Raw genomic sequence first — 23,891 nt, forward strand, 5'->3', positions numbered from 1 at the left:
TTCAAAAATAATTTCGCTTATATTTTTCATTTTGTGAGTCAAAAAATATTTAGAACAAAACATATTAAATATTTTCAAATAAAAACTAAGTCTGAGACTATTTGTACAAGGCCTAAGCCAACAGCAAAAGGCCAATAACCATCATATAATAACAATAACGTCATCCTCAATACGTCCTGTCGTTTCCATATCCAAGGCTTCAAGGGTGCGCACTTTTCGTGCCTTACAGGCGTCTTATAGGCGTCTATAGGACCTTTGCGACACAGATCACAACTGTAATAAATAATGAAAAGTTTAGCTTGCTGATTCTAAATGGGTTTCAGAAGACTTACGCGTGGGCTCTTTCAACCGTGTATATTAGGAAATTTCAAATTGTCTGAATTAATAAATATTTTAAATATTTTAAAGAAATTATTATGTCGATTACCAACCTCATCTTCTGTGGAGTGTACAACAATACAATAATATTGTAGGCTATGTTAAGCTTACTCGCATTCTGGCAACTTGACGGCAATGTAGAATTTCTTGTGCTCGGTCAGAAGCATCTGAGGAATAGATGTCGCCACAAACATTTACTGAATTCGCCATCGCCTTGGGTCACTGTTGAACTTTCGGCGTCTTCTTAAGATATCCTTGTCGACATGGCCATCTGCAAATAAATCCAATCCAACATTTACGATCCCTGCTACACACATACATAAATATGTATGCAAACAATGAATATGTATACTTGTATATAAATATTTGTATGCAGGCATTAAAAGGAATCAATGTGATGAAATTCTCATTTTATTTGTATGTACATACATATATATATGTATATACATTTATGTGTGCATACAAAACTATAAATTCAATTATTTACAAAACAGTCTATAGGTGTATGCGTACAAGGTACGTATGTGTGTTAGTTCTTATACCACATATAAGAACGAAAATCATATAATCACGAAAACTAAAAATTATCTTTTTATCCATCATTTTACTAAAGATGTTAACAATCAAGCTATCTATCTATCTGGCCGATAGTTATTGCGCTATTCATTCCATTTTAAATATCAATATCGATATTTAATGCCGATACCCATCCCTATTTGGCAGAGTCAAGTTGGCACTGATCGCACTCACTGAATCGTAATGCGCAACATAAATAGAAAAATAACCTAATTATTTGTATATGGAGTAATTTGTTAGCCAGTTAAAACTTTTCTTACGAATACTCCAATTAAGCGGACACCTCTCATTGCGGACATCTGCTTAACCCATTATTTTGAATGAACAAATATGAATGAGACCACCGTCGTTATAAGGAGTGTCCTACTCCTCTTGAGCGGGCAAAAATTACTCGATGGTCGCCATCCGCCAAATAGAGTTTTCATCGTACTCTAATACATATCTTCTTCTTCACTATTATTTTAAACAAATTTACTCCGCTGCCTTTGTTCAGCCATTTTTGAAATCCCTTGGCACATACAAAATTGTAACAAGTCCATCAAAACAAATGGGAGGTTATGTGAGCGTGTATTGCATTTGCAAACATTGCAAACATGCCTATGGAGAACTGATGTTAAGATTCACCCCAACGGAGTCCTCTCCACAATGAGTCATACGTGCACCCGCCTGAAATCCTTATCACACCCACCATTAAGTTCCTAATCGGAAACGTTCAATAATACTTACACAAATACGTTTAATAGATTAACACTTCAAATTATTAACAATTTTATACATTTTTTTTGCAGGCTGACAACGCGAAAAGGATTTAATAACACAGACGCAGAGGGCAGATAAATTAATATATGAACAATTTCGAAAATAAATAAGTTTATATCATAGCCGCCTGCGCGTGGCAGCTACCTTTAAATAATAACAATCGCCTATAATTAAGAATACATAACAATATTTAGAATAACTCTAATTAAATAAGTAAAGCATTATATGCATTTAGTAGTAGTAATTTGTTTATTTCCGGCTTTCCGTTTATTTGGCAGTTCTGCGAGGAGGGCAGCTCTTGTTCTTAGTTTTTTGCACAAAAAAAATATTTAACAAGAGCCGCTCAGCCTGTCAAAAAAAAAGCCCAGTCACACTTAGGGACTTCTGACTCTGTAATTTTCATGAACTTCAAAAGATAAGTTAAGCATTTTGGTTGCTTTTAAATATTTAATTGTTTCTGCGATAAAAAAATAATTCCATTTAATTATTTTTCTTATTAGTGATTTCTGATATTAGCTTATTAAAGATGCTAAGAAACCATCGCTTAATAACAAGGAATTTAAAGTAAGGCTACGATTACCAATTATCAGTCGATTACCTACTAATCGATAAGTGAGTGTTGTACATCCCTAGCTTTTGGTGAAGGAGATACTTGAACTTCTTTATTACTTAATATTTAATTTGGTTTTTAAAAATTGGTTTTGGTATTACTGTCATATTTTACAATAATTAAAGCGCACATCATTTGGGAGACACTGTTTTTTTTATGATCAAACTTCTCTTTCTTTTTTAAATCATTTGAAACTGCAACATGTCTTATGTATGTAGCCAAGGGCTTGGTATGATATTATAATTATTGAACATTAAAAATTAAATTGTGAATTACTCTGTACATTAAAATATTTTGGAATGAGGGATAATTTACTATGTACAAATCTAAGTAACTTTGCTAAATAACATTTGGTGCCGTCCCAACAAAACTTAAACAAAACAAAGTGCACTCGGCATTAATCTTTATGGTACTCGAAGTTACAGAAGTCGCATAATTGTACCCAAGAGGTTCGACATTTATTATTTAAAATTAAGTCTTGTTTTAATATATGTACGCGCTTCCTTAATATATGTAAATGTTTTGCTTCTTAACAAATCTGTCTCATCTCTTGTCTACAACGGGTTTCTATAAACAAATATACAACGGTTACTATTTTAAGTTTATAACAAGCTTAATACGAACTATAAAATAAAATTGGCGCAATTTACAGAGAGTTAAGGTATTAAGGCATTGTATGTGTGTAAATGCATACATATGTTTATACATGCAAGTTGTTAGCTGAATAAATTCGTTTGAGCAGAAGTTTGACAAACATAAATAAATGGCAGAATTTTAATAACAAATTGCATTATATACGTAATATAGTTAAGAATTTCTTGAATCGTTTCAAAAATGCCTAAAGCAAACTCATGCCACTACACATCAGAGACGAACACTCGCTGGTGTGTCTCGTTGAGTGAACGCATCATTATTTGTCTCGCTTCATCCTTTACGAATCGCGAATACTGGGTATAGTCTGCCCATCTCTTTTATATCTGTGCTGTCTTATGAAAGTCGCGTGTGACGAAAGTGTATGTAAGTGCGTGTACAAAAGCCCGAAACCACTTAACATAAAATTGTAAATGATCAAGTACCCGCAATTGTCGTCTCTATTGTATAAGATGACTTGGGATTTTTGGGACATACTTATATCTTATTTTAGTAGTTAATAATTATTCAAGCAACACAATATATTTTTTGTTCTGTATGCCCCAAATGGTTAGTGATTGCGCGGCTGTTAAATAAGGATAGCGATAGTGATATCTAATACGACGACACTGAATTTTGGTTTTCGAAATACACGCAGCGTTGAGTGTTACCGCCACGGCTAAAATCATGAACAAACACATTCCACACTATTCAACACTGTGGCCACTCGTTACTTTGTTATCTAGCGACGCTCTCTCACACACATACTAACGCACACCACCTAAAGCAACCGATTGCTTAAACACTTGCTTTGCACCGCATATTTTTGCTTTGCCCTCTCTCAGTGAGCAACTGTGCGCTCTTACTCTCCGTCGAGTACGCTTACTCGTCGCTGTCGCTACTGGTCGCAGTCGTCGTCGTCTGGCACTAATACACAACACAGAGTCATAGTCGTTTCAGCTTCAGTCTTTCTTTCTAGTTCTGTTGCTACTCGTTCGCGAAATCAGTTGACTTTCTGCTGCAACACAAGCGGACTGAAAATTTTTGTTTTAGTGTTGCAAAAAAATTTTTAAAAATTTTCATAAATCAACGAAAAATGTGAAAAATGTATGGTAAAAATGCATAATTGACTAAAAATCTCAAAAATATTAAAAAATTAACTGTGCCGCAAAAAAATAAATTTAAAAAAATTAAACAAAGTTTTAAAATTGACTACATTTTTTTTTATATTTTTCCTTACCATTTTTGCACATTTCGTATTTCGTGCAAAAAAATTTATCAATTTTTTTAACGACGCTATAAATTTAAAATACGCCTGAAACACAAAATTTCTGCAATAGAAAACTTTGATACGACATGAAGAAGAAAACGGACGAGCAACGACAAAAAAAAGGAATATATTTTCTGTCGTCTGTTTTTCTTTCTTTTTCCAATGCTTCTCGCACTCGTTGGCAGTGCCTGTGCTGTGTGTATGCACACCAGTGTGAAAAATACAAATACCAAAGCCAGCATTTATTATGAGCTCTCGCTCTCTACTCGCTACCATTATTGTCTCGTTGCATTTTATACATGTGTGTGGTAAAACGTCGGCGCGACTCGGTCGAGACGGAGAATAATCGCTTATACATGCATATACATGCAAGTATGTATATATATATTTATATAATATGTATGTGCGATGAGCGCGCGCCCTGTGTTGCGATGTACTCGCTAATAAAATCAGCTAAATAACAGCAAGGCGTAGCGGCATTCGTTTGTACGCGAAAAAGCTTTGAAAAGCTTCAGATGCTTCGGGTCTCTGGTTTGGTATTTGTTCAGACTATTTACTCGCCACTCATCTTTGGCGCAGAAAACAACTAATTTTCATATGTATGATGAGATTTGACATTAAAGAAACGTGTGATCCAGGGTCGAGTTAATTTACGGGTCGCTTTTATATACATTAATATGTTCATCTATTTGCATTCATCAAACAATGTTTGCGCGCAATTTCAAAGCTGTCGCCGCACTTGTACACGCTGCTGGCCCATTTCGTGCGTGTTGGCTAACCAATAGTGCGCACATTTAATTATGACACATCTGTATGTGTGAGAGTGAAACACGTAGACGCATGCGAGATGGAGATGACAAATATCAGCGAGATGGCGAATACTACGACCAACAACAAGACCTAAAAACAGAAAGCAGCGAGTTGTTTTTGGTCTGCAGGCGGCAACGGTAGCCGCTTTCGGAAAATAAATCTCAAACAATTTATGTTCCCATAATTTGTTGACTATTTCTGATGTGCGTGAGGACTGTGTATCAAATGTGAATCTTATAGGTCATTTAATTTATACGTGTGTGTGCTTGTAGTTTCGTGCTCTAATGGAAAGTATTACTTTGTTATATTTTTACAGTTATGTGCAATGTGGAATATAGCGAATGTAAACACGATAACAACAGCAACATCAACCACTTCATAAACACTGCAGACATGTGAATGCTTTTCAAATCAACAACATTAAGTAAATGTATCAAAGCAATGTTATAAAAATCAAAAACAAAAGTTGAAAGAAAAAAGAAATCAAGCAAAAACCAACATCAACAATTAGCGGCTGTAAAATGGTACAGCAGAAATAGCAAAAACAAAATCACAACAAAGCGGCAGCAGCAAATGCAATATCGCACGCATTTGCTTGCTGGCTTTGACAGTCCTTTCTTCTTACGTCTCCATCTTCAAATTTCACTTGCAGCAGCTGTTGCAGCAGGACATAAGAGTAGGAACAACTACGAATCCTTACTAAAGCCGATTTATTGGATTCGGCCAATTTGGTGGACTTGGCGCCTACCCACAAAATGCACTCGTGCGCATGCTGCTGTATGACAAACAACACTACGAGCATCGGCATTAATAAACAGCAGCAGCAAAAAAATCTAAGGCTAAGGCGGGAAGTGGTGCAACTGGAGCAAAGGCGCGCACTTGTAACGACGTCTACTGGCGCATGGGACGCCAGTAGTACCAGGAGCAGTTACAACAACGATCTCAACGGCGAGCCAACGGAGTCAGCGACGTGCTCAGCCGGCACGGTCGCGGTCGCGGTGACGATAGCGCGGACGACGTCGACGACGTCTTCGTCGCAGCGGCAGACGACAGAAGCAGCGAAAACAATAACAAAGGAGTTGTATTTGTGTACTACTCCCGCTAGTTTATGCAAAAATTTACTAAAACAGTTTATTAGGCAAGTGTTGACTGCCAACATTTCAAACTTATAAAAGAAGAAGAAAAGCATAACGAAAAACATAAGTAAAATACCAAACACATCCGTGCGAAAACTGTCAAATTGTGCAGCGCACACGCAAGCAATCAAAAATAATTTTGTCATACCCACTGTCAACTTTCTCAACTCGTCAATCGAAGTTTTTTTTTTATATTTTTTACGGACTTACGTACTGCTAAAGGCAATCATAGCAGACAAACATATTAATTTCCATAAGGACGCGTTTTGCTGCCATTTCAAGGCTAGCAACAAATTATATATATGATGGCCGATCATTTGGACGAACCGCCACAAAAGCGGGCTAAGATAGATCAATGTAAGTGTTCGAATTTATCTAGTTATGTCTAATGTTTTTAAGAATGCGTCGATAGATAATACGTAAGATCAAATTTGGTGAGGGGTAGGGCCTCGTTTATAAATTGTAAACATACAAAAAACAAAAAAAAAAAAATCATTTGGAAATAAATTTTGGGACAAGAGTTAGGAGAGTTCACTGTACATACTAAACTATGATGGACTGAAAGTACCTAGATAATAATAGTTCATTTGTAGTATACTCATTCTGGACTAGTCTTTGTAATAAAAGTACATGTGTAATACAAAAATACATGAAAGTTTAATAATTAAACAATTTTCACCTAGCGACTCTACGCTTTCTGGAAGAAAATCTACCCGATGAGTTGGTTTCCTCGAACAGTGGATGGTCAGATCAGCTTAGCACTACTGGTGGCGGCGTTAATGTTGTATCCACAGCAACCGGCGTCGGCACTGGCGGACCAAACAAACCTCCTACTCAGGGACCTGGGTCAGGCGTTGTGCCACCACAAATGAATGGAGCCGGTGGCGGCGGGGATGATGGCAGTGGTAATGCCGGTAGCGGCGCTGCTGGTAGTCAACTACGTCAAATGCAACATCACCAGCATTTGCAGCATTTTTTGCAGCAACAGCAGCAAGGTAACAAAGGCGCTGGCGGTGGCATGGTTGTGCCTGGCATGAATCAACTAGGCAGCAAATCACCCAGCTTGCAATCGCCTAACACGGGTGGCATACAAGTGACTACACAAATGGGCATGGTTAATTCTATGCCCATGTCCATATCAAATAATGGCAATAATGGCATGAATGCTATACCAGGTAATTCTTCTAGAGTCGCAAATTTAAAAAAAACACAATAAATTCATATATTTCTGTTTTAGGCATGAACAGCATTGCACAGGGAAATCTTGGCAATATGGTTCTGACAAACAGTGGGGGCATGGGGACCATAGGTGGCACGGGCTTGGTCAATACACTGAAGCAACCTGTCGCTGCCTCCTTGATGAACGCAGTGCCCGGATCAGTGGGTGTGAGCTCCGTATCCGGTGCAGCGCCTAGTCAGGGTATGCACATGCAAAATGGTCCGATGATGGGACGGATGGTTGGACAGCAACACTTGCTTCGTGGTCCGCATTTAATGGGCGCTGGAGCTAGCGGAGGCAGTGGCCCGGGTGGTGTTGTTGGCGTCGGTGGCGGTCCTCGAATGCAAAACCCAAACATGCAGCTGGGTAAGTGCCCACATACTAAACATTTTCCTAACATTGAAAGCACTGACAAGTGGTTATACGCATGTGTTTTGTACAGGCCAAATTAATAATATGCCTTACGGAGTCGGTAACTATGGTACACCTAGCAGTAACAATCCGCAGCAGCAGCAACAGCTACTTGCTCAGCAGATGGCACAGCGGGGTGGCGGCGGCGTCGTAGCACCCAATATGAGCGCGGGAATGCCCCAAGGAAACCGGCCAATTGGCACAGTTGTACCAATGTCCAGTCTGGGTGGAGATGGACCGCCACCTGGCTCAGGCGGACTCGTTGGAAATCCCCAACAGCAGCAACAATTAGCGGCAGCAAACGCACAAATGAATCCCCAGCAGCAACAGCAACCGCCGAGTGCGCAACAAAGTGCACTGGGACCACGCGCGCCGCAACCCAATCAACTGTTAGGACATTCTCAGCAACAACAGCAGCAACCAGGAACATCTCAGCAGCAAGCAATTTCATCTGGAGTGGCTTCGTCTGTTAGCGGGCCTGCTCCGGCACCAGGCAGCATGTCTGATGAACGCAAGAAACAAATACAGCAGCATTTGATGTTGTTATTGCATGCCCACAAGTGCAACCGGCGCGAGAACATGAATCCCAACCGTGAGGTCTGCAGTGTCAACTATTGCAAGGCCATGAAAGCCGTGTTGGCCCATATGGCCACATGTAAGCAGAGCAAGGACTGCACCATGCAACATTGCACCTCTTCGCGCCAGATACTGCTCCATTACAAAACCTGCCAACGCTCCGATTGCATCATTTGCTATCCTTTTCGCCAGAATCACTCGCTGTTTCAGAACGCTAGCGGCGCAGGAGGTGGTCCTACCGGAGCAGCCAACGCATCACCTTTACAGCAGCAACAACAACAGCAGCAATTAGCACAAGGCCAACCACAGGTTTCGCAAAATCCGTCTGGCGTAGGTGTCGGTGTTGGAGTCGGCGTCGATAGCAAACAAGTGGCACAGAGTACTGGAACTGGCGGCACACAAAATACGGCAATTGTGTTACCGCAGCAGCAGACGCCCGGCGCAACCAATGTACCTAAGAGTAATACGGACTTGGCACAGCAGCAGCAGCAGCAGGTGCAACAACAAGAGCTTCGACGCTTTGAGAGTGTTGGCAGTATAGGCCAAGTTGGGCCGGTCTCAGCTGGGATGTTGGGTGTGCCGGGGCAAGGGATGCCACCGGGTATTCGTATGCAGGGCACTCCATCTGTTCGCGTGCTTGGTGTACAGCCTGGAGCAGGTGGTGCAATATCTGGCGGAGTGCCTGTACCCGGACAAAATGTTTTACCCGGGGCGAACGATGTGACCAGTTTACAACAGCAGCAGGCGCAGGCCGCACAGCAGGGTGGACAACTAATGCTGCAGGGTTGCAATACTAGCACTGGACGCAGGCGCGCGATTCCCAATATGGTTGAACAGCAGCCCAATGCGCAGCAAAGTGTTCAACAACAACAGCAATTGGGCAACATTCCAGCGCCACTGTCGGTCAACGTTGGTTTTAATAATGCCAACTTTGTAGGCGTCGGCGAAAAGCAACAACTAGGGAGTCAGTCGGATCAGATGGCTAAGCTCAAATTACAGGCTCAATCGCAAGCACAGGTACAGGCACACGTCAGCGTAGTGTCAGCAGGCGCGCCAGGTACTGGCAATAGCACAGCTGGTGCTAGCGTTTTGATGCCTGCAGATACCACAGGAGTTGCCAACAGTTCATCAAGTGGATCAAATTCATCAAACGCGGGAGCGGGAAGCGCAGGCAGCGCTGGGGGTGCAGGCGGTGCCCCAGGAAGTGGGAGCGATAGCGAGAAAGACTGGCGCGAATCGGTGACAGCGGACTTACGCAATCATTTGGTACACAAGCTGGTGCAAGCCATCTTTCCGACATCGGATCCAACTACAATGCAGGACAAGCGCATGCATAATTTGGTTTCGTATGCTGAAAAAGTGGAAAAGGATATGTATGAAATGGCAAAATCGCGATCCGAGTACTATCATCTGCTTGCAGAGAAGATCTATAAGATACAAAAAGAATTAGAGGAAAAACGTCTTAAGCGCAAAGAGCAGCACCAACAACAAATGTTGCAAATGCAACAAGGTGGTCCCAACAGTGGTGTCGTCAATCCTACATCAGTACCCAACAACTCGCTTCAACAACAGCCGGGTCAGGGCGTGCGTCCTATTATCAGTCCAATGGGTAGTGGAGGTGGTGGCCCAAGTGGCATGGTTCAACAGCAGATGCGTCCTCAAGCTCCTGGCATGGGGAGCGGCGCTAGCCAGCAGCAGACAGCAGCCGGACAAGCCAACATGGTGGCTGTAGCGGCAAGTATGCGCAGTCATTCGCCCGGTGGCAATATGCTAGCCATACAACAACAGCAGCAACGTATGCAGTTCCCGCAACAGCAGCAGCCTGTTCAAGGCAATATGTTGGTTGGACCATCCGGTCCAAGTCCCGGGGGAATGGTAGCAAATCCAGTGCTATCTCCATTTAACACGCAGCAGACCATGCAATCAGCTTCGTCAGTTGGTGGTGGCCCAGGCATATTAACGAGTCCGGTGACCGCTCAACAACAACAACAACAACAACAACAACAACAACAACAACAACAACAGCAGCAGTTCATCAATGCCAATGGCAGTTCCGGTGGACAGAATTCTCAAATCAGCGAGATAATGAAACAGCGTTTGCTGCAGCAACATCAACAGCAAACAAACGCAGCCATGCTATTACCACAGTCACCCTTTAGCAATGCTACGCCTATCCAGCAGCCGCAACAGCTGCAACAGCAATCAAATGCATTTAACTCACCCATGCAGCAAAAGGCGCAGCAGCCACCTGGTAGTGTGCTAAATAATATGCCGCCCACTCCCACCAGCCTGGATGCACTCACTGCAGGAGCACCTAATGCTGGTGCTGGTGGCATTGGTAGCGGGACTGTGACAGCCCCAAGTCCTTCGCCTAGCTTCATGTCGAACGGACCTATTGGCACACCATCAAACAATCCGCCCTCTGTAAGCAGTCTCATGCAGCCGTTAAGTAATCGAGCAGCAACACCGCCATATATACCTACCTCGCCAGTGCCGGCTACCAGCGCTTCAGGGTTGGCAGCCAGCAGTACTCCCGCTTCGGCAGCAGCTACATGTGCCAACAGCGGTAGTAGTAGCAATATTAGTAGCACCAGCAGTTCTGTAATCACAACGACAGCGGTTACAGCGGTTGTCAGTACTCCCATAAGTTGTGCATCAGGGGCAACACAAACATCAACGACTGCAACAAGTGGCAATGTAAATTCAACGCCAGTAAGCAGCACGGTGCTGCTGGTGGCACGCAGCAATAGCGACAACACTGCTACAGGCCGCGTGATGAGCACCTCCAGTAGTTTATCATCTCAGATGGCTGCACTGGAGGCGGCGGCGCGTGATAACGACGATGAGACACCGTCGCCAGCTGGTGCTAATGATACAAATGGGAGTAATGGTGGTGGTAGTAGTGGAGGTGGTGGAATGTCATCAAAAGGTAAACTGGACTCCATTAAGCAGGAGGATGAGATCAAAAAGGAGTTTATGGACGATAGTTGCGGTGGCAATGGCGATAGTTCACAAATGGATTGCTCGACAGGTGGAAAAGGCAAAAATGTAAACAATGATGGTACCAGCATGCTTAAAATAGACCTTAAGTCGGAGGATGGAGCCGCCGGTGACGTGAAGATCAAGTCTGAGCCTATGGATGTGGATGAATCGGCGGTTGTCGGTGGCATTGCTACTGGCGCGAATGGAGATGGTGGCGGTGGAAGTGATGGCAAGGATGATATTAATGGTGCTATTGATGGCGTTTCTGCGGGAATTGCATCAGATATCAAAATTAAATCTGAGACCAAACCAATGGTTCCGGAGCCACTCGCACCAAATGCTGGCGACAAGAAGAAAAAATGCCGTAAGTTTAATTTTTTGCGGATATTTACTCTAGCTTTAAGTGTAGAAGTAGTACGCAAGATAATGCCAAAAAAAAAACATAATTTAAAAAGATACAACAATTGTTGTTCGAAGGAAGGGTACCCGGAAATATAAATATTTTTTATCGGGAAGCTAGACGAACATAACACAAGAATGACCCCTGATGCTGATGAAACATATTTATCCTTTTCGGATCAGAAATCCTTTAGAATAAAGGTAGAAATCAATGCTAATATTTTATAAAATTTTATTATACCAAGTTTAAGGGTAATACAATTAAGGAGATATTTAAGAAATTCTATTAGTTTGCATCTAGGAATTAAAATTAAGGAGAGGTAATTGGCTAGTAGACTGTTAAAACGTAGAAGAACACTTAGTCTTTAATTATAATTTACAAGATATTTGGAAAATTAATTGACTCATTTGATACTTGTAGAATTTAACCCAGAAGAGCTGCGCACTGCATTACTGCCGACGTTGGATAAGCTTTATCGTCAGGAACCGGAGTCGGTGCCATTTCGTTATCCGGTCGATCCACAAGCTTTGGGAATACCCGACTACTTTGAGATTGTAAAAAAACCAATGGATCTAGGTACCATCCGCAATAACATACTTAATGGCAAATATAGTGACCCCTGGGAGTATGTAGATGATGTGTGGCTGATGTTTGACAATGCATGGCTTTACAACCGCAAAACATCGCGTGTCTATCGTTACTGCACCAAGGTAAGGCTATCTATTATATATTCAAATATAACGATCGATAATCGATCAAATGTGTTTTTAATATAAATTCATATAACTTATTGTAAAAATCATAACTACACCACCTAAACATGCTTTTATATACATATAACTTGTAAGCATGTTAACGTCCTTATGGAGAAGAATTCCATGTAAGCGTTTTGGGTAGTTCCCATCGTACAGCTTTGGATTAGTTTTCTAACATTGTTTCCATTTTGCTATGAAATATCTTTCCGAATACGATTCTGAGCCATGCTAAACATAATATGCTACTAAGGTGTATTTCCCATGAGGATAACGATGCTATATATAAACAGCTCTTTGACAAAATCGAGTACACGGTGATCGAGAATTAAAGGCAAGGTAAAAAAAGAAAGCAACAGTAAAAAGATGTGCAGAAAAATTGTTGATACAAACCTAATTTCATGAACAATAATAAGAATTCAAATAAAGAATTATAAACAATGGAGACTATACCGGCTTCTAACCTAAACCTAAATCCACCAAAAAATCTGAATTAAGAAGTCTATTTATAGCTATGTCCGGTTGTACGAGTCTCAGTTGTAAAGCTATGATCATCATTAAGCTTTCCATAGGTCATTTCGTTGGACAGTATATAGAAAAAAACAGAGATTAGCTAAATTAATGTATATTGGGGCTATGCCCCATTATGTGTACATGCAATAACAAAATAGTTTCCGTAATTATAATCCACCATATATTTATATATATTTTTTATTAACTATAGTTGTCAGAGGTGTTCGAGGCTGAAATTGATCCTGTGATGCAAGCATTGGGGTATTGTTGTGGTCGAAAGTACACATTTAATCCGCAGGTGCTATGCTGTTATGGCAAACAGCTGTGTACGATACCACGAGATGCCAAATACTACAGTTACCAAAACAGGTGAGTTTACCGCTCTTGCGGGTCTTGGGTCTTCCCACAGCACTTAAATGTCTACATAGATACAAGCATAAATAACACGATTGCATACATACACACATATACAAATGTTTATTTTGTTTCTTCGTGTGGTTTATATATGTTGTAAAGATAAGCTTTCAAGAGTTGTATTGAAGTTTGAAGCAAATTATGTTGAAACCTCATATTGCCTATTCAATTGTGGAAACTTAGAACAAAATAAGGAATCAGGAAACGGCGTAAATAATTAAATTTTAAATTTAACTTTATACACAGCCACAATGATATTATTAAATGGGGCTCGCGTTATTCAATAAAACAGACTAAGTTTCGTTCAAAGGATATTTTTTTTTTGGGGGTTTCGCAAACCACCATGCCTGTCTGCAATGTTGACACACATATTGAATGGATTATCTGGACATGTCCGGTAATTTTGTAAAAATATGCGTAAAATTTCTCCATGGCGTATAGCCTGAATCTTTTAGGTTTTAATGGTTAGAGTCTCCAAATTTGATATATAGCTTGTAGAGTAGTATATACAGATCAAATAACTTTAAATATTATAGCAAAACTGTAAAAATGGAATTTGACGAACCCATGAAGAAAATGAAAAAAAAATATGTTAGGATACGTAAAGTAATTTAAAACAGGCCTCTAACACTAAAAATAATAGGAATGCTCTAGTTAGAACTACCTCGACTAGGATATACGCTGAACTTACTACAAAATGAGAACCGGTAGCTTTCTGAAGCCCAAAAATACGCGTTCCACCCAATTTAAAGGGTAAAGAAATAAAATATTATTTTTTGTGCGATGGAACAGCATTAAAATTTGTTGCGTTAATTTGTGGATAGTTCCACATGATTTATATTTATACCCGAACCCCATTAAAAATGGGTAAAAAGGGTATAATGTGTTTGTGTAAATGTATGTAACAGGCAGAAGGGAACATCTCCCTCCGACCCTATAAAGTATACATATATATTCTTGCTTGTCGAGCTAGCCATGTTCGTCTGTCTGTGTGTCCGTCTGTCCGTATGTATGAACGCAAGGATATCAGAACCTATAAGAGCTAGGGACTTGAAATTTTAGATGTACGTCCTCCTAGTGCCTGCGCAGATCGAGTTTGTTTTCGATAATCGATAACTTACTCCTTTTCCAAGTAATCGATAAAGATAGATATCGACATTCTGTTTGCTTTTTGGATTTTCATCCTTTTGTTATTTGCATTTTGTGGCTTAAGAGTTACCTTTTCCTATTGGCTAGTGTCCCGTCAATACCACGGTTATTCGGTATTTTATGGCAAGGAGGTCAGTTGTCCAGTTGTTGTCATATGTGGACTTTGGCAAATGCTTTCCACAGCTAATCCTGCTGTTCATAGCGGTAGATGTCGAGCTCTGATCCTTGCTGTGCCAACATATCGGCTTTATTGTAGTCTCCAATATCACTGTATCCGTGGAGCAATGTTACCCGGGCTTTTCTTCGGCTGTGTTAATTACTTTATTTCTACCATGCACAACTTTCAAGGTTGTTCTGTATAAGGATAGGGATATGGTAACCTGCTGGCTATCGGAATGTAATTTTTAGATAATTCTGTCAAAGATCAGATCGTACCGGCCCTGTTTAAAGCCATAGTATGTATTTGGATTGTAACTCCCAGTTTTCCCAAAACATTTTTTAGTGCAGTAGAATCTATTATCTAGTAAAATGCAATAAGAGCTAGAGCACCAAACATGATATGTTGCTTCTAGAATATTTTATATATGCCAAGTATCTTTAATTTTATACCTATCGCCACCTCCCCACGACCATCCCTGAGCTATAAATCAAGTTAATAACCCAACCAATTAAAACCACAATTTAAATGAAATTGACAGAATACACAGATATTCTATGGTACAATAAGATATAGTGTAGAAAATTTCATTAAGATCGGTTAAGAAAACCCCAAAAGTCTGCTTCGAATCCTATTAAAAGTATTCAAATTGCGATTGTTGTCAGTGCTGCTATTTTAATTCGGCTTTTCTCAATATTACTCAATTATTGGTGTGGCTGTCCAGAGTTCGAGCCCTACATGGGAAACTATTAGTTTTTTTTTTTTTTGTCGTGGCTGTTCAGCAGAGTCGTCAGCAAGTAATGCGGTCAGTTGCGAGTTTGAACCCCTGCCAAGGAAACTTTTTTAAATTGATATTTATTACTTCAAACGAGCGCGTTGCGCGAACTGCATTTGGTGTTTGAATAGGAGGGTTCAGGGTAATCCCTAGTCGGGAGCTCCTGACGAGAACCTCTTACTTGTTTTGATTTATAGCGTGTTATGTTTTAGGCGGGAATGCCTGTAACTTTAAAATGAAAGATGCTTGATCTGTATATACTATTCAGAAAGCTACATGTCATATTTGGTCAAAAAAAAAAAGGATTTCGATATAGATTTTTATGTTTTGCTTAAAACGGTGCAAACAAACTCGTACTGCGCAAGCACTATTCAAAGTCTCCAAATTCAAAGTCTCTAGCTTTTATAGGTTCTGTGACCTATAATCGTTGAGCGATTATGTTTTCTTATGCATGTGTTTTTATTTTTCATCCTCATATTTGTATATATAATATAAAGTACATAACCTTTCCTGAACTGTCACGCTTGCAAAATGCGCATATGTATAATCTTTGGAGTTTATCAAAAAAAAACAAGTATATAGAAAATATATATAGAATTTCCTATTTTGACATGCCACCAATGAGTGTAGCTTCGAGACTGAAGCTTTAAGCAAGAAACCAAACCAAAAGCCAATATACTATTTTCACTTTGTGAAAGCAGACTTATTTTAGATTTGTACATGCTTTGCCAGTCGATTGAAGCTTAAGCTCCTTATTGTGTGTTGTAACGAATTATGCGAGGAAAAACAATAAAACTTATGTGTTTACGCAATCATGCAACTGTGTTTACTTGCATTTAAATTGTCTTGCTTTTGTACGTATGTATGCATATTTATTATATGTCATATTTAATTGTAAATCAGTTTTTAAATATACGGAATCTAACTAACAATTCCAATAAATAAGTTTTAAATTATTTAATCTGGATAAATTTGACGTTTCTCATATATATATATATTTTCATTTGCGTATTCTAAGTTTCTAATGACAAATACTTGGATTTTATTTATAATTATTTTTATATAAAAACCGTCAAAAATACAAATTTTTGGTTTTGCTATATAATTTATGCTAAAAATGTACTCTGCATCAATTAAAATGATATAACTATTTTCCATGATTGCATACATATATCTCAATATGTACACGGTTTACTTGTTGTTGCTGTTTGTATGTGAAATTTTCGTTTTATTTTTGCTTCATTTGACTCTCATTTCGTAAATCGTGCGTATTATCAATTGTCCAATTGTCATCGCCTATTGCCATTGCTCATTGCCATCAACTCGTAAATTGTTGCCATGAAAATCACAACAGTCTAAAGGAATACGGTGTTGCCTCAAATAGATACACGTTCTGCCAAAAGTGCTTTAATGACATACAAGGAGACACTGTAACTCTGGGCGATGATCCACTTCAGTCACAAACGTAAGCATATAGGTTAATCACTATAATCAAAATAACAAATAAACTAATATTATTTATACCTAGCCAAATTAAAAAGGACCAATTCAAAGAGATGAAGAACGACCATTTAGAGCTGGAGCCCTTCGTTGATTGCCAGGAGTGCGGACGCAAGCAACATCAAATCTGTGTGCTTTGGCTTGATTCAATATGGCCCGGCGGTTTTGTATGTGATAATTGTTTAAAAAAGAAGAACTCAAAACGAAAGGAGAACAAATTCAATGCCAAGCGATTGCCTACCACCAAGCTGGGTGTGTACATTGAGACACGTGTTAACAATTTTCTAAAGAAAAAGGAAGCTGGCGCTGGTGAGGTGCACATACGAGTGGTGTCTTCATCGGATAAATGCGTTGAAGTTAAACCTGGCATGCGGCGTCGGTTTGTTGAGGGCGGTGAAATGATGCAAGAGTTTCCATATCGGGCAAAGGCCTTATTTGCCTTTGAAGAAGTGGATGGCATTGATGTATGCTTCTTTGGTATGCACGTACAGGAATATGGTTCAGAATGCCCAGCGCCTAATACTCGACGCGTCTATATTGCTTACCTTGATTCTGTGCATTTCTTTCGACCTCGCCAATACCGCACTGCGGTTTACCATGAAATATTACTCGGCTATATGGACTATGTGAAGCAGCTGGGCTATACGATGGCGCACATCTGGGCTTGTCCACCCTCTGAAGGGGACGACTATATATTTCATTGTCATCCGACTGATCAGAAAATACCTAAACCGAAACGTTTGCAAGAGTGGTACAAAAAGATGCTCGACAAAGGCATGATTGAACGCATCATACAGGACTACAAGGATATACTTAAACAGGCCATGGAAGATAAACTTGGATCGGCCGCTGAATTGCCCTATTTCGAGGGGGATTTTTGGCCAAACGTACTTGAGGAGAGCATTAAAGAACTGGACCAGGAAGAAGAGGAAAAACGCAAACAAGCCGAGGCCGCCGAAGCTGCTGCTGCTGCCAACGTACGTTTTTAAAATTAACAATTAGAAGTTAATTAACAATTGCTAATTCGTTATTTTTAATTTTGTAAACACTGCAGCTTTTTTCCGCTGAGGACAACGAAGTCAGTGGCGATGGCAAAAAAAAAGGACAGAAAAAGGCCAAGAAGTCCAACAAATCGAAAGCAGCACAGCGCAAAAATAGTAAAAAGTCCAATGAGCATCAGTCGGGAAATGATTTGTCCGCCAAGATCTATGCAACCATGGAGAAGCACAAGGAAGTTTTCTTTGTTATACGCTTACACTCGGCCCAGTCAGCAGCAAGTCTGGCTGTAAGTCTTACAGTTTTAATTTGAAACACATTAATTGACTCTATGCACATCACTTGTTTGCTTAAACCAATTTAATTTTCGTACGCAGCCCATACAAGATCCTGATCCGTTGCTCACCTGTGATCTGATGGATGGACGTGATGCATTCCTGACACTTGCCCGTGACAAGCACTACGAATTTTCTTCATTGCGACGCGCACAGTTCTCCACACTATCAATGTTGTACGAGTTGCACAATCAGGGCCAGGACAAGTTTGTTTATACTTGCAACAACTGCAAGACTGCAGTAGAGACGCGCTACCATTGTACCGTTTGTGATGTAAGATCGATTGGCTTTTTTTTTTTTTAACTGCTGCTCTCTAAATTATAATTAATTTTTAAGCATTATCTGACTAATATTACTTTTTGGGGTTATAGGATTTCGATCTCTGCACGGTATGCAAGGAGAAGGTTGGACATCCACATAAAATGGAAAAACTAGGCTTCGATCTTGACGATGGCTCGGCTCCGGCTGATCTTAAGCAGGCAAATCCTCAGGAGGCACGCAAACAGTCTATTCAACGATGCATTCAATCTCTGGTACACGCGTGTCAATGTCGGGATGCTAATTGCCGTTTGCCTTCGTGTCAAAAGATGAAACGGGTAGTCCAGCATACAAAGAACTGCAAGAGAAAGACAAATGGTGGCTGTCCCATATGCAAGCAGCTGATCGCCCTATGCTGTTATCACGCTAAACACTGTCAGGAGCAAAAGTGTCCAGTGCCCTTCTGTCCAAACATTAAGCTCAAACTAAAACAGCAGCAGCTACAGCAAAAGTAAGTAACTGAACGCAATATTTGTATATGATAGATTTGGTACAATGATTTCCTGATTTCACGGGGCTTTCGCTAATCATAAATTGCTCATTTTACTTAGAGCTTCAATATTAGTATCATTAAACGCAAAATCAAGATCATCGATCTACAATATGAATGAAATGAGCCAAATGAAGTTCAGAACGCGAAGTACGAGTTCAAATGTTTGAAAACTTGCCCTGTTTCCACTTCCCTGCGGCAAGTTTTGTGCTCGAAATTTTAGATATACATTTTTCATATAGTTCGCAATATTAGAAATTTTAATTATACCTGTACTATCTTGAACTTAATAACTGGTAAAGAAAAAATAGCCAAATTGCCTCCAATTTACCACAGTTGTATGGAATTTCCAAACGTGCTAAAACACGTATTCATTAATTTCTAATTTAGGGCTATAAGAGTTGAGTTTGAAACAACCTAAAACTTACCCCACAAGTCCTTGATCCAAGTTTTCCACCCAGGAAGCTTGCATTTTGTGAAATACGTCTCATGATTTTTATACCCTGAACCCATTAAAAATGGGTATAAGGGTATATTGTATTTGTCCAAATGTATGTGACAGACAGAAGGAAGCATCTCCGACCCCATGAAGTATATATATTCTTGATCAGCACCAATAGCCCAGTCGATGTAGCCATGTCCGTCTGTCTGTCTGTCCGTCCGTCCTTCCGTCCGTGCGTATGTATGAACGCAAGGATCTTATAAGAGCTAGAGACTGGAAATTTTAGATGTAGGTGCTCCTGGTGCCTGGGCAGATCGAGTTTGTTTCCGATAATCAATAACTTACTCCGTTTCCAAGCAATCGATAAAAATCTATATCGATATCCTGTTTTTTGGGCAATTTTGGTAAATAATAAGAGCTAGAGTCACCAAACTTGACATATAGCTTCTAAAATAGAATATATGTATGCGTTTGATGTTGGAATAAGATGGTTCAGGGTATCCCCTAGTCGGAAGCTCCCGACTAGAACCTCGTACTTGTTAAAATTTAATACGAAACATCACCCACAATAACCTTTCGGCCCCCCATTTCCACCAAGAAGGATTGGATTATCCAAAAACGAAGCGCACCTTAAATGAATTTGTACAAAAATCTTTTAAAACGGGTTATGCTGCGCAATGATCACTTATTAGTCAGTCAGTCAGTCGGGACAAACAGTTTTACATATCGAAAAAGCGACACTAAATTTGGTATGTAGCCTCTTGTATAGCATAGCACAGGTACAGAAAATTAGTTTTTGTAAACCTGCCCACGTTTCTCCAAAATTTAAAAGTGTATTAAAAGAGTTATAGTCTTAAATTTTGGTGTTTACATTCATTTAGATGGTATAATATAAAGATCGGACAATTAACCACCGCAACAATAATAAAAGCATAACCAACAGCTTTAAGCAAAGGAAAGAAGCAGCGCGGGCGTAGCGTACCTAGATGCGCCGCAAGCAGCGTGCTATTTTGTGTGTGGTTGTAGAAGAGTATTATCGGGAAACTCAAGAATTCCTATTTCTTAAAATCAACATAAACCTGTCATCATCAAAAATAATGATAAATAATGTGTATCACATTGCCACATAACAGTGTGACAATTCGATATCGACCAGATTTTGGCCATATTCTCGTAATGCTCATAATTTCGTAGTTTTCTTATGAGTTTTGTTATTTTTTTTTATTTACCGTATTTTATCAGTTTTTGCCACGCCCAATTTTGTATTTTCAAATTAGGACAATTTTCCACCCACTTGCGAAAGTGTCATACATGCCTTCAATGAATTTATATAAAGCTAATGAAAAAGAGTATTTAAAGATAAAGATCAAATTAAACCAATAAGCATACACCGCATTGGTCGACATTGGGGGTGGATTTTGATTTCCTTTGAGCATTCAACACTTCAAAGTTCGACCATACAACCATTGATTTCCATGTCGGGGCAGTTTCAAGAAAGTGTCAAACATGTCATTCGAAATGTGTTTGAACCCAAATAAGCCTTAACGGTTGACGAATTGTATGATGGGATTTTGACCGTAAATGTAGCTTGTAATTGTCAAGCTTGGTAAATTAACATTTTATTCAGAAACACTCTACCGACAATAGTTTTAATAAGATAAAATTACTAATCATAAAATAACAATATTGTATGCTTAGTGATAAAGTGGTCCGAACCGAAATTATTCATCTTAGTTTCATACAAATTAATTTAAAGCTAGTCTAGTTGGCATAGGAACAGACAGGTTTATAGACAGACAGGTATGGCTATATAATCAATAACGTGTTATTTATGGTTTTTAGGAATTTGCATCTTAACAGCTTTTTAAAGGCTGCTGAGCCAACAGATTGCTCATTTTTATACCATTGTACAGGGTATAACCGTTTCGTCATGAAATGTGCAGACATCCGAAACTCGGTATTTTTTAGTACATTAATGCAAAATCTTTTTGTAGGCAGAGCGAAGATATCCTATTGTCTCGTTTGCTTTTAAACTAGCGTAAAAATGTATTCACCACAAGTTTTTAAGTAAATTAAAGATAAAGTCCCTAGAACTTTCCCCATACTTCACATTTGGTGTATTTTGACTAAACGAAGGAATTGGTGGAAGACCGATTTATTTGATTACAAACTCCTTTTTTATCTATTCTTATTGTTCATGGCAGCTATAGTAGTCTAACGTATGCATGCATGCATACATATTAAACAAAGTTTTTTATACGAAACCAGCAGGTTAAAATTGTACATTTAATTAAAACTTAAATTTTCTAATTTCAGATTGCAACAGCAACAATTACTGCGCCGCCGCGTCGCCCTCATGTCCAGAACCGCAGCTCCTACTGCTTTACCCGGACCAGCAGTAAGCGGCCCTGTAGTTGCAGCCGGTGGCGTCGGTGTTGGTGTGCCAGTAGTGGGCATGTCTGGTGTGGCAGTTAGTCAACAAGTGATGTCCGGGCCGGCTTCCATATTGCCAAGTAGTGGCGGTGGCATGAGTCCATCCACAGTGCCGGTACCGTCTCCGGTTTCTGGTGCTGTCATCGCTGGAATGACCTCGCCACATCCACACCAACCAGGCATTGGCATGAAGCCCGGTGGTCACTCGCCGTCGCCAAATGTCCTACAAGTGGTCAAACAGGTGCAGGAGGAAGCAGCACGCCAGCAAGTGCCGCATGGCGGTAGCTTTGGGAAAGGCGTGCCAATGGCTCCACCTGTTATGCAACGGCCCATGGGTGTAGGCGTACCAAACCAAGGCGCGATGGGCGGCATGGTCGGCAATCAGCTTACTGGAAATGTAGGCGTGGTACCCGGTGGTGGACAGATGCCAAGTGGGGGGAATTGCAACAATGTTTTGAATTCTAATAATCTACTACCAATGGATCAGTGGGGTGGAGGCGGTGGTCCTCAACAACGCTATGCTAACAATACGCCTAATCAGCAAGGAATGCGCCAGCCAAACCAACTGATGCAGCAAAATATACAGCAACAACAGATGTTGGGCATACCATCCAATCAGCTGGGTGTCGGTGTTGGAGTGGGTGGCAGCGTTGGGACTGGTCAGATGCCCGTAGTAGGGGCTGGCGTCAGCATGGGCGGCGGCGGAGCAGCTCATGGCATAGGCTTAGGTGCGCCAATTGGTGCTGCCACCTCTGGAGGCGGTGTTCGCCCACCAGGCGCACAAGGTGTAGGCGGTGGTGGAACTGGAGGGGCGGGGCCCAACATGGTTAACGGACCGCCACTCAACACGCAAACACTAGCTCAGATTATGCAGAAGATCAAAAACAATCCGACCAATGAGAGTAATCAGCACATACTGAGTATACTAAAACAGAATCCCCAAATAATGGCGGCCATCATAAAGCAGCGCCAGCAGAGCCAAATTAATGCTGCCGCTGGAGGAGCTGGTGGAGCCGGAGGCGCATTGCAAGCTGGCAATGGACCACAAACACCGCAGCAACAACAACAGCAGCAGCAGGTGATGCAACAACAACAAATGCAGCACATGATGAATCAACAGCAGCAGGGACCTGGCCCTGGGCCACAGCAAATGGGACCCGGCCAACAGCAGCAAGTCAGCCTAATGCAGGGTGCACAACAGCCGCAACAGGGACCTCCGCATCAGCGCATGGCCAACATGCAGAATACAGCTATGATGCTGCCAAATTTGCCGCCGGGCATTACCAATCAGGGGGGCATGGTAAGTAAAGTAGTGTTAATACTCCCTCTGTCCTGTCACAATATGAACTTTATCTTTGGCGTAATGAAACTCACAGAGCTTATAGAGTAGCAAAAGTAATTATGTAATTATGAGTGGTGGTCATTCAAAGCAAGTTGGTATTTATTCATTTTACCTCACTTAAAAATATAATAATTAAAAATAAACCAAATCGAATGTCCACAATCTTAATTACATAAAAGCGGCTATTGTTTCTAATGGTTAAAATTATTTCTGCATGATAAGATGGAAATCGGAAACATATTGAGCGAATGAATGAAATTAATACAATCTTTAGAAAGCTGAGCCTTTTGTTTTTAAATATTGCTATTGTGGATTTGTTTTTCTCTTTTACAATTTGAATTTCCGAAATCGGTGAATCACACACAAATTAAGAATTTTATGATGCATTTTTGAAAGTGAGTTCATCAAATGTATCTGTCCTAAGCCTATTCTTTTTCGTTGGGGTGTTTGGAATAGAGCCTTATTAAAATAGGTGAAACATATATATAAGCTTATCATTTTTGGAGGAATATAACTCT

The 23,891-nt window shown here is 40.3% G+C and overlaps 1 protein-coding gene and 1 long non-coding RNA gene across 14 annotated transcripts in view; one reads left to right on the top strand and one right to left on the bottom strand.

Annotated features, from left to right (window-relative positions):
• On the bottom strand, positions 1–4,208 carry LOC26530444 (uncharacterized). 10 transcript variants are annotated; one of them, XR_011417429.1, is made up of 5 exons: positions 3,400–3,414; positions 2,312–2,890; positions 432–649; positions 333–376; positions 1–273 (listed from the first exon to the last, which is right to left on the bottom strand). It is a non-coding gene; the product is annotated as an uncharacterized lncRNA (long non-coding RNA). The 10 variants fall into 10 exon arrangements; XR_004305059.2 differs by lacking the exons at positions 2,312–2,890; positions 3,400–3,414 and adding an exon at positions 4,194–4,208; XR_004305057.2 differs by lacking the exons at positions 2,312–2,890; positions 3,400–3,414 and adding an exon at positions 3,452–3,801.
• Positions 3,922–23,891, top strand: part of nej (nejire) — a 24,329-nt gene continuing 4,359 nt past the window's right edge. Inside the window, exons 1-14 of one of the 4 annotated variants that reach the window (XM_015171089.3) lie at positions 3,922–4,060; positions 5,350–5,557; positions 5,686–6,526; positions 6,853–7,344; positions 7,407–7,754; positions 7,831–11,721; positions 12,178–12,467; positions 13,234–13,391; positions 16,872–16,982; positions 17,046–17,994; positions 18,072–18,302; positions 18,391–18,621; positions 18,720–19,117; positions 21,915–23,331. In XM_015171089.3, the coding sequence (XP_015026575.1) occupies positions 6,472–6,526; positions 6,853–7,344; positions 7,407–7,754; positions 7,831–11,721; positions 12,178–12,467; positions 13,234–13,391; positions 16,872–16,982; positions 17,046–17,994; positions 18,072–18,302; positions 18,391–18,621; positions 18,720–19,117; positions 21,915–23,331 (8,571 nt within the window). In that variant the 5' untranslated portion in view covers positions 3,922–4,060; positions 5,350–5,557; positions 5,686–6,471. Of the gene's footprint in view, positions 4,061–4,809; positions 5,274–5,349; positions 6,527–6,852; positions 7,345–7,406; positions 7,755–7,830; positions 11,722–12,177; positions 12,468–13,233; positions 13,392–16,871; positions 16,983–17,045; positions 17,995–18,071; positions 18,303–18,390; positions 18,622–18,719; positions 19,118–21,914; positions 23,332–23,891 lie in introns of those variants that run through there. The other 3 variants (XM_032439869.2, XM_015171090.3, XM_002054910.4) reach the window with 3 other exon arrangements.

The sequence above is a fragment of the Drosophila virilis genome, chromosome X, assembly GCF_030788295.1.
Source record: "Drosophila virilis strain 15010-1051.87 chromosome X, Dvir_AGI_RSII-ME, whole genome shotgun sequence".
In the NCBI taxonomy this organism is placed as follows: Eukaryota; Metazoa; Arthropoda; class Insecta; order Diptera; family Drosophilidae; genus Drosophila; species Drosophila virilis.